At 39.1% G+C, this 11,997-nt stretch overlaps 1 protein-coding gene across 2 annotated transcripts; it reads right to left on the bottom strand.

Annotated features, from left to right (window-relative positions):
* Positions 1 to 917: 917 nt before the first annotated feature.
* Positions 918 to 3,805, bottom strand: LOC120332363 (histone deacetylase 8-like). 2 transcript variants are annotated; one of them, XM_039399594.2, is made up of 3 exons: positions 3,524 to 3,805; positions 2,587 to 2,753; positions 918 to 2,100 (listed from the first exon to the last, which is right to left on the bottom strand). In XM_039399594.2, exons 1-3 carry the CDS (start codon positions 3,751 to 3,753, stop codon positions 1,871 to 1,873), a joined length of 627 nt encoding a protein of 208 aa, XP_039255528.2. In that variant the 5' UTR covers positions 3,754 to 3,805; the 3' UTR covers positions 918 to 1,870. The 2 variants fall into 2 exon arrangements, with proteins under 2 accessions (XP_039255528.2, XP_039255527.2); XM_039399593.2 differs by having other exon boundaries at positions 918 to 2,753; positions 3,524 to 3,803.
* Positions 3,806 to 11,997: the final 8,192 nt, after the last annotated feature.

Here is an 11,997-nt window from a genome sequence, read left to right as displayed (position 1 = left end):
TCACTACAAGCACTTTTATTTATTCCAGAAACTTCTGCGGACCCCATGGGATTTGTTTGATGGCGTCATCAGAATTAAAAATAGCTGCGTTTTGACAGGAACATCAGCGATTTGGTAGTCAGTGTACTGGATGTTTCTCGGTGGGTTCAGCCCAGCCAGAATTGTGCAGAAAAATGTGAACTTAAGAGTACCCATGTGCATAAATTGATCAAAGCTTTACTTAACTAGATAAGATAATTTGGCTTTTCAAGATCTTATTTATTTCTGGGTGATGCTGAGCTGACAAGTAAAATCCGCATTCCTTTACTCTGGGAAAACTAACAGTTGGGGCTACGGGAAACTAACTACCTTTTCTTGTTCTATATGCCTTTGCGCAGGTGGATCCGTATGCGTATAACGCAAGGATGCTGTAGGCTGTAGCAAGAGTGAAAACGAGAATATCGGTTGGAGACCTATCGATAGAAACTGCGGTTTCGATTCAGGACTCTATAGTGACACCGCGTGTCCCATCACCAATTAATTAATAACTCGCTAATTATACGACATAATTCATCCAAAATCAATAGGCTTCTGGTTTGAGATATGATGAATGCACATGCAAAATTTGGAGCAGATTCAACCACGCCTTCGTGAGATATCGCGTGCATCTAACAGACAGACAGACGAATACCTATCAACATACTTACCAATCTAAAGATCGATAAGTAATGACTATTCTATTTAATTCCAAGAGTCTTGCTGCACACTTACATAAATATAATTCATGTAACGTTTCGTCTGACCAAGGTTAGACGACTTCTCCAGACAAGCATTTTACAACTATGATATGTAAATCAACTATGATAAATATGTAAATCCGGAGACCCTAACCAACTGAATAGACCTCTCAACAAACCCATCTCCATTTATAAACGTCCAAATTGGAAAAATAAATTTATTGCAAATTCAAACAGGGAATGATAATATGAAACTAAAACAAACAGACATTAAACTTTTGATATAAATCACGATTTGTGATGTAACAATTCCATAGCAAGTAAACACTTTAACATAAATTGCTACAGTGAAAAGGTCAAGATCTCCAAGTTTAGTACATATTAGTGCAAAATACGAGGCGAGAGTGTATATCTGGTGGAGATTAATTAGAACTGAAATTAGCAAAAGAGTAGAACCTAAATGCAATGCATTTCAATGTTTTGAAATGAGGTGACAAAACGCAATAAAACTATTGACTAATGCATTAACGTGGATGCCCACAGAAACTAGAAAATGTTTTTCAAAAGAGACTTCAATGAGATACCAAGAGTTATAACTTAAAACTAATCGAATGCAAGTCTAGTAATTTACATATTCTGGTAAAAATTGCTCGAAATGTAACTTCACCTGGTTTATATCAACAAGCAGCAAATGTGTTGATATAATTTTCTCCCAATATAGCAAAGCAATTTACTGTGATTTCACTGGATGCCCATACTCAGTTAGGGAGCTTAGTAAGAATACAAAAATTGGTACACTCGTAGTATGTGTACCAAGTTAGGGTTAGGGCATAATTTTTTTTATTACGCGTTCCGGGACTGTCTGTGTTAGCCAAATAAACATACCCCCTACCCATAGGTTTCACTCCCTTTACACAACTTGATGTAAAGTAGGCGAACAAAATTGGTTGCCTCCATATCGATACACATACTCTTGGAGCGCCAAAAAATTTTAGTTAATAATTCCACTCAGATATATACAGTCACAGTGTTCCATTTAATTTTCCGAATTGATCTAGGGCGTTGGAGTCGGAACCAGCATCATATTTAGGGTCATTTCTAAATGGCTTAGACTTTGGAATTAAATGTGAATAACCCGATTCCCAGTCATGTTATCAATTAATTTGTTCTAGATTATTCTCAACAGTAGAAACAACCTCCGCAATGTATTTACTTGTGTTAAGATCTTTTCTCAAACTTTGTGAGACAGGCAGTTCATAGTGAGGGCCATACTCAAGAAAATACTCATGTTCTGGTATATCCTCCGAAATCTCTTTACCAATCAACGAGGCAGTTACGCTCGTCCAAGTCCTGGCTGTATTTGCTGGGTTATATCCACCCCCACCTAAAATTAAAAGGGGAATACCCCAGTTTTGTATTTTTCTAATGCAATGAATTTGTGACTTATGGGTTAGGTTAAATGAATGCATGGGGTCCTCGTTAAGACCATCAGCACCTAGTTGGCACAAAATCGCCCCAGGTTTGAATTTTTTTAAAACAGTGGGTGCAATTTTATCAAAAATATCACAAAATGTGTCATCTCTAGCGCCATCTAACAAAGGAACATTCACAGTGTAGTATTTGCCTTTGCCGTAACCAATCTCTTTGTCTGACCCAGTACCCGGAAAAAAGCCAGGCTCAAATTTATGAATTGAAAATGTTAAAACTTTATTAGTCCCACAGAATGCATCTTGGACACCATCACCATGATGTAAATCTAAGTCGATGTACAAAACCCGCTCAAATTTTTTCCGAAGTTCTATAATGCCTAATACGCAGTCATTAACATAACAAAACCCAGCAGCGTTGCTTCGTTTTGCGTGATGCCAACCTCCAAGCCAATGTATCGCCGTTTTGCAAAAACCATTGTTTAACATTCTTGCGGCTTCTATTGTTCCTCCCGCCACTCGCTGGCAGTATTCAATTATTCCATCTTGAATGGGGCAGTCATACTCCAAACCATAGTCATCATTTTCATCATTTATAGAATCTTCATCTCTGAAATTAGACAAAAATCGGGTTATAGCAAAATCTTGCGTCAATCAACACGCAGGACCGTAATTATATAGTTTCAGTAGCTTCACACAGCTTTCTCAGATGAGTCTTCTGAGAGTTTGCTTGTGACCTTGCTTTGAATAAATCCACTCAAACTGATGCAAGCGAGTAAATTATGCAAATAAGTGAAATAACTTAACAAATTTGGGGTCTAGTATAGTTTAGTACCACAAGTACTTCCAGTGGGCGTAGCATAACGATTTTTGCATATGTTATTCCTAAGTCCTAACCCTCACCTGACTATGCCATCCAAAAATTACGCCACTACGATGTCACCATCACGTCATAGGGATTGCCAAAGTATAATTACGATCGCCCGAAATGGCATCTGCGCCGCCGATAAGAACTTGCTAAAGCCGGCGATCTCTCTCCTATCGTGTTCGTTGCGACGAGAAAACGAGAGAAATAGCTTGCTCGATTTCGGGTTATCGTCTGCGTGTTTTGGAGGACCATCCGCATACTTCGGTGAGCCTTATTACGCCACTGTGACGTCGAAATGACGTAATTTTTCGGTGACGTAGTCAGGTGGGGGTTAGGATTGACATATGCAAAAATTGTTGAGCCAGGCCAACTAGAAATGGATGTGGTACTAAACTATACCAGACCCCAAATTAGATTATACAATTAACCAAATTGATTTGTTGATTGCTACCTTCCCCTAATTTCCTGGTAAAGTTAACCCAAATCATTTTACAGTAGATTGAACCTCGTACCTATTAGAATTAGGATTACTCAGGAAATTCAAATAATCCATCGAATGAAAGGCAGCCAGATCTTGGATTGATGCTTTCTTTGGTGTAACAGTCATCATATTGTCCAGTAATCCGTATGCTTCAATGAGTAAATGAACCATGACATTACGATTTGTTGTCGGAATATACCTGTCAGACTCATTCACATAGTCCTTATGCCAGATGTAGGCGATTGGTTCTGGTTTTGCCATGTTAGATTAAATTTATAAATATAACATCTGTGAAAAGAGAAAAGAATAAAATGTGAAACAATCCAATGCAACTAGGCTACTTTTGTATGAAGGTAATGGAGACATAGAATATCACATTTCATGGTTCTATTCTGGGATTTTCTCAAAATGGGCCATCCACTGCCCTAATGGGCCACAAGAGAAGGTCAAATACTGACTACATTTAATATTAAGTAAATTGGTACTCACGTAGTATGTGTACTAGGTTAGGAGTTCGGGGACTGTCTGTGTTAGCCATGTGAATATACCCCCCTGCCTATAGGTTTTAGTACCTTTACACAACTTGATGTAAAGTAGGCGAATATGCCAGTATGCGGTCTTACTACTTACTGAATACAGCGCGAAACACCGCAAAGAGCGCAAAACAGAGGGAAACAGCGCAAAACAGTGTGGAAACAGCGCGAAAGAGCGCAAAACAGAGGGAAACAGTGTGAAGCAGAAAAAAATTTTGCAATGACTTTGGGGAATCTTGTTTTGAGTTGGAGTACCACGGCAGCAAATTAAAAACACAAACCAGCGTATGTAGCCAGTAATGCTGTAATGGCAGGTCTGCCCCTGCTGGTGACACATTTTGGGTACCATAATTTAGAACATTTTCCATATGGATATGGTTGGCTTTAGGGTTAGGGTTAGGTAAAAAGGGACCTCCAGAAGTATGTGCACCAAGATGGCGCACAACCTGAAAATAGTGTGTGTGTGTAGCGGATTCAGGTTGTGCGACATATTGCTGCACATACTTCTGGAGCACCAAAAAGGTAGATAAAATTTCGCATGATGACCTATAATCCGGTACATAACCTTGTAAATATGCCGGAAATAGCGCCATAAAACCATGGCGAGAGGCGCCGTGGTTCTTTCGTGGCAGGAGGTGGTAATGACTGCGTCTCCTGTTTTGCGCTGTTTCCCTCTGTTTTGCGCTGGTTTCTTTCTGTTTCGCGCTGTTTTCCTCTCTTTTGCGCTGTTTCGCGCTCTTTTGCGCTGTTTCGCGCTGTATTCAGTAGGTAGTAAGACCCTACCAGTATGTGCAAAAATTATTATTAGGTCCCTTGAATAGCAAAAATAGAACTGATTATGTGAACCACCATTTGCAGAGTATTATCATAAGTCATAACGAATTCAAATTCATGCAGTATCGCCGATCCTTTGTCATACTATCTAAAATTACACTGTCTGGATTCAACTTCGCGCAAAGATTTACGTACGAATATACTTCGTTCAAAATATAATGACCAACTTATGTTCTCATTTCAAACCCTGCATCACTTTTTCACGCATCCTGTTCGCGCGCATTCCTTTTCCTCCCACACCACGCCCCGTCTACGCGACAAGCGGTGCTTAATTGGCTGTAACTGTATCACGTGATTGATCTGAGATTTGCATCAAACACTCCGGAAGCACACCTTACTTGTCCCGCTAACTGCGTTATTGTTCTTACACCTTACCGCGAATGATGCAAAACAACGACTACGGAATAACGGTTCCATTTGATTTATAATTTTAAGGAAGACAAGCAAAACGAACTCAAGCCTACCTGTATCCGAATACGGGCAAACAAATCGCAGCAGTGGTCTCGTTCACGGTTAGCCCACTGGCGGACCATTCGAGTGACAAATTTGGACCGCAGCTGTAAGTCGCTGGAAGACTTAATCATATATGGGGGGGGGGGGGGGGATATTTTACGATATATCATGCCCTCCCCTACACAACTGGAGCCTTGTCATATCGGCACCGAAGCGCGATATTGAGCATTGCTCTTGTGCTTTGTCGATGTATTTGAAATTTCGTTTGCATAGTTAAAATGGTGACCGTACATTTGAACCCATGTGTATATCCGCGGGTGCTACAACCCATGGGTTAGGTTAGTATGGGTTCAAATATCCGTAAAACACAAAACATTTCCATAGGTGCAATAGTATGCAGGTGCAACTGTCGTGGGTTCAAATGTAATGGAACCAGTTAAAATGTATTCTTGGAATGACCGCGCAACGTTAATTTTTAAATTTTGTGTGCGGACCTTTGGCGAAAAGAGTTGAGTAGCCTTGTTCTAGTTCACCCAGACATGCAGCGACCATAATAAAACAGTCACACGCAATTGCTACATCCCTCTGCTCCATACATTTCATTACGAGTCAGCAATCGCGGTTACATCGCTATTTCTATCTTTTACGTTAGGTTGTATTTGTGTGAATGATCAACGTATATCTTACATCTCACTGTATCAATTTTAAAGGACATCAGGCGGATTCTTGTAAATAAAATCTGAATAAATTTGATCTCTGCTGAACTATCGCAACATTTTATGACACAAGACATTAATCGAAAGTAACAACGAAAAAGTAAAATTTTCTCTCGAAGCCTAAATTTCAACCGTGACCGGTGGCGGGGCCGCAGAATCCAGACTTTATGCATCAAATTTTCCTTGGTAAACCAGTACATACACCAGATATCGATCGATAAATAGGCATTGCATTCATACCAGACGACAATATCAAGTACCAGTGTTGCAGAATATGTTACAAATAACCCAGGTTCCGTTTTTAGGGGGTGACCGACCCTATGATTACAATGATTAACGAAAAAATTGTATAAATCCAACATTACATATATATTGTTGACAGATGGTTTTTTGTTCATATATCATAATACGTTACGTTTATTTCGACTAAACAAATTAAATGTCTCTCAACAAGTTTATTACGTGGTTAGTTTTAAAATTTCCATCGAAATTGTTAGGCCTTGAAACCTATTCGGGGCTCTTCTATACTAACCCTAACCCATGGGTTTTAGCACCCGCATATAGATTGGACCCTCGGATATACACATGGGTTCAAATGTACGTGGTTTCAAATGTACGGTCAACATCAAAACCCACCAGTGCCTGATGTCTGAAGGCGCTCGTTAAACAGGACGTCGAGGTACTGCGCAGACCCTCGTGGTCGTTAATTATCTTGCTAAAGTATGATTGAAGGCGAGAGCATTATCGCATTTCTCATAATTTGCTCCTAACCTGCAACGAGTATAAGTGGCTGGTTAGATGTTTACATAGTCGCCGAGGTAACCGAAGGTAAGACGAGTTTTGTCGCACGATTACTTTGCCCTTCTCTTGAATGAACCCAGTATAACCCATAGCGCTTTGATTATATGTAAATGTTGTTTGCAACTCCGACCGTGACTGACTTTTTCGCTAAAGACTACATTTATCATGTTATAAACTTTCCGAAGGTGTTGCTTGCTTTCCAGAATTCTTCATTATTATTTTTTGCGTACTATAAAATTAAAAATAAATCTATCCTAGCCGAGACCCTGCTTTTCGAAAGTATTGATAAAACGAATGTACGTACGTATGTTACGTACTGTGTATATCCCCGTTACATATGTGTGCTACAAGCAATTTGTCTCAGCAGTCCTGGCCGTCTGTGGATTCCTTCGCTCACAAGAGAGAATTTAGTCTGTACTATTGCAGTCTTAATTATTATAATATAGCAGTCCAATATGCTATATACGGAAGGCCCACGAAACGCTGACCATACGAGTTACAACAATCCACAAACCTAATTAGTATTCCCTTCCTGGTTAGTAGCCATCTCCGCCCACAGCCAACGCGAATGCATGCATTTTATAATATAAGTAAAAACAACGCACACATAAAGTATAAATTTAAGTGTGCACGATCGGGTGTTGAAAGACCATTTGAGATACGATAAAAATTAGGAAATCGCTAAAATCCAAGTTTCAAGCAAGTCTCACTCTACCAGTTATTAATTTTGGCAATTCCCTAATAACAATCATTTATCGTATTTTCACATACGTACGTAGACGAAGTCTTTGACAGATCTTCACTGGTTTTCGAGGGACCCATCGAACTTTATCGCAAATGATGCCATGAAAGCGCAATATATACGTTGAAAACGAAAAAAGTTTTCGATAGCATGAGGACACAGTAACCTATTTTTAGATTCCTGACTGGTCTTAAAACGTTCATTTTTAACTATAAAAAGTATAAAATTTGCCCGTTACTCTTCCATGGTACGTTTTCAAACTAGCGTCATCAAAATAGCCACGAATTTCATACATTTTCGAAAGTTCCATTACATTTGAACCCACGACAATTGCACCTGCATACTATTGCACGTTTGGAAATTTTTTTTTTGTTTTACGGATATTTGAATCCATACTAACCCTAACCCATGGGTTTTAGCACCGCATGTAGATTGAATCCGTGAATATACACATGGGTTTAAATGTACAGTCACCATTTTCGAATGATTCCTATCGGAAACTATCGCCAAGAGCCAGATTCTCATGAAACACCATTTTTAACATTCAAAATTTACAGTTCAAGCAAATATTTCCTACCAAAACCTAAAGTGCATTTATTCTACCAAGCATTTTTAACAGTCTGCCAAAGGAGGCATGCGTACGCCTAGTTTCTCGTTATCAAAATTTTGTTTTCTCAAGTTCGAAGCCAGAGTCACATTTTCCTCAACAGGGAGTAACCTGTGAATTTTCGCAGTCCTGGTAGAAAACTCCTCAACCTATGAGTTCTTTTCACACTTGATAATCACTTTTAATTGAAAGTTGAAACATAAACAAACTCGTCCCGTGGCTTCTTTTTCATCCTTTTCAACGAAGATCCCATTTCAAAACTGAATGCGACAAATCCCAAAGACTATTTTAATTGTGCAATACTTGATTAGAATCTAACAATAGACTTAACTGCGTGTAGATACATAAACAAAAATTAAAAAGACGCGGAAAATACACCAACGTACAGGCGAAAATACTCACTGCTTCTCATGTGCGACCTCAGTCAAGACACATGCTGAACTCAATCCAATCCTGTGCAGGGTTTCATTACATTCGAACCCACGACAATTGCACCAGCGTACTATTGCACCTATGAAAATATTTTTTTGCGGATATTTGACCTCATACTAACCCTAACCCATGGATTTTATCACCCTCATATAGATTGACCCGCGGACATACGGGTGCAAATGTACGGTCACCCCTGTGCAGCTCAAACCAAAGTAAAATATCACTTTCAATATGCGAATATATTTCGACTTTATACAGTTAGCAGCATCCGTTGATAAAGTCGGAGAGATGAATAGTGAAAAAATGTGTATCAAGAATAGACTTATGTACATCTTGAAGCGTTTACAACTTTACGAATGACATGGACTGACATAGAGGCATTGATTAGTATACCTTAATTAATCTCACCGATGGCCAGATAAGATATACCGACAGAATAATGATATATGCGGCCAATTAGCGATAACCTGTAAATATCTGACCTACTCCATGCCAAATCAAACCAAATGTCAATACAAGCGGACATCCCTCTTGACAAGAAACATGCGATATAGGGCCCGGCTACTGAACTCCTTTGCCAGACTAACCAATTGTCATAGATGCGCTGGCCTGTTCCGTTTCATACAATAGGTCCGTCTAATCTCCCTACCGATTACATCAACTTTTAATTTTCGGATACATGCCGACATAATCTGACTAACAATTCCAACACTTAAAGAGTTCGTGACGTGTAGCACCGGCCAGCGTAAATAGTCGATAGGATACATAAGTCTTCGAAATTGTATAACAACGTTTTATCCACCACAAGCACGTAAAACAATGGGTTCCATTGTGTATATTGGCCGACGTAAGAAAATTCGCAGTGATACTTGCCTGACTAAGGCTAATCTTCAGATGGATTTAACCGTACACACGGTATAGTGATATTACGTACTGGGCATACTAGTTAGTTTTTGTTGTGGTCATGCTAAACTCCCGACTGGGATATTAGTTTTTTGAAGTCCTTTTCCTTTTCTCGCTCACACGTTTTAGATTAATTTTCTTGCTATCGACTAGGTCAAAAAAAATATTTCGCGCTATCGACTAGGTCTATTTCTTATTTTAGGGGAGGACTTATAAGTCTTTTTTTCGGGGAAACATGGTGGACTTATAAGTCTTTTTTTCGGGGAAACATGGTATCTATCATCGTGATATTGAAACTGTAACAAATATATATGGATCGCCGTCATATATTGGCTGTCAAAATAGATTTTCGAAGTCTGTATCTCGACTCAAACTCTATCAATTAACCAAAAACACCATTCCTTCGATATGGAGTTTTCTACTGGTCCACGTAATGCAATAACAAAAGTATCAACCTTTTTCTGAACCCCGCTTGCCAGGTCGTTTTTGGGACATGGTGACTTTAAGTTAGGGGTTCCCAAACTTTATTGGCCGCAGGCCAAAATTAGAATCGGAAAGATGTTCGCGGGCCGGAAGAATGTAGCGCCCAAAAGTGGATTCACTTTCATTTGACATTTTTTGAAACATGTTTGTTTGACTCATAATGGCGCTTAATGTTGTATTCCTTCAGAGCTGGAATAGTTCGTTGGAAAAGAAGACAAATCTCTAAAGTTTGATACTTTTTAATGGAGAAATACGAACACTGCCCTATGTAATCCTAACACCAGTATCTATATTTTATATACTGGTATAATTGAATTGTTACAATAAACACGTGCTTGAAATCTGATAATGACATAAATTAGCGCTATCTAGATCGCAAAAAGGTAGAAATATAATCTGTTGAACACAACACTCGTATTTCACGTAAGCTCGGCGGGCCATTTTAAATCGTTACGCGGGCCGGATTTGGCCGGCGGTTTGGGAACCCCTGCTTTAAGTGAATCATTTATGGTCTAGCGCTAGCCCAAGATTAACTAAAGAGCCACCTACTACTCTCTTTTGGATGGAACTAACTGATGACCGTATCGCTCCATGCCAAATAACTTTGTGTAATTCGTATATTTTTAATTGTTGCAATGTTTTCTGGTTGAGCAAACAATAAATCTTTCTCTTAGCGTATCAGTGACTTGCAGTTTCTCTGACAATGCTTGTCGATTTTAGGAGAAAGTCCGGCATTGACAACGAACGCGATGAGTTCCTTGGACGCCGCCGCGTGTTAGAGAATAAATAACATTCACGAAAACTTCTACCCACGCTTGATAACATCACTAAAGAAATATCTTGTTTTACACGGACTTTCCCATAAGGAAAGCTCGTAGTGACTACGGTAATCCCCGCGTATGACAGTAATCTTCATCGCATCCTGTTGGCTAATGATTTTGTTTCCCTGAGAGTAACGTATAATATTAATCTAAACCGCTGATCCTTACAATTAACTTCTTACATAAAACCTTAGTATTGTACACGAGGCGTACCAAGCTTTTCTGCTGCCCGGGGCGAGTTTCTGATACCCAACTTTGAAAACAATTCGGGGAATGAACAGATTGAATGACGCTCTATTAAAAGTCGAGTGAGAGTGAAATGTTTGTATTATTGATTAAATCATCAAACTCACATACGTAAGAACAAAATCATTAATATGCTGCCCTCTAAAACCAGCTGCCCGGTGGACTATTATTGCCATCCCGTGATTATATACCTTCCAATTTTGAAATGAAAGATCGTTTCCGTCTTATCCAAAGCCATTTCTGTTTTGGGACGCTGAATCGGAGAATAAATTCTATCGTTCACGATTCTCGGAGTGTAAAACTAAACATTAATCGGACCTCCTGAAGTATGAGCACCAAGATGGCGCACAACCTGAAAATAGTATGTGTGTGTACCAGTTTGGGTTCAGGTTGTGCGACATCTTGGTGCGCATACTTCTGGGGCACCCATTAATCTTTATTAACCTTGCAGTCGAGCACGTCGCGTGCTTTTTCCATTTTCAAGTTTTATCAAAATCTCCACTATTAGGAGAACTACCTAAACACAATAGCAGCGCATATAAAAAGGTAAAAGATAAAAATACTCTCAAAACATTCATTTCTGTGAAAATTGAAAAAAGTTAAGTGCTTTCTGTATGCTTGGCGCCTCAGCGTTTTGAACAATAGGTATTGATGATATTTGATTTCATTTATCGTAGTTCTTACATTATTTGGGAAGTTCCTCACAGCCATTCTTCTGATTAATTGCGCGAATATTCTCTGCTGATTATGTACCGCTACTCATGTACTGCGTGTAATAACAAATACAACAGTGACAAAACAATGCAACACAGATACTATCAAAATAACTCAATAAAAGTGCGATAAATATTTCCGCATCGTTATTTTAAAATATTTATTAAATAATATCCCAACCGGCCCGACAGAAAATGTTACTGTGATGCTTCAAAATCTG

This window comes from Styela clava, chromosome 13 (assembly GCF_964204865.1).
Source record: "Styela clava chromosome 13, kaStyClav1.hap1.2, whole genome shotgun sequence".
Classification (NCBI taxonomy): Eukaryota; Metazoa; Chordata; class Ascidiacea; order Stolidobranchia; family Styelidae; genus Styela; species Styela clava.
Note: the sequence above shows the minus strand (reverse complement) of the source record. Positions and strands in the feature narration are given on the sequence as shown.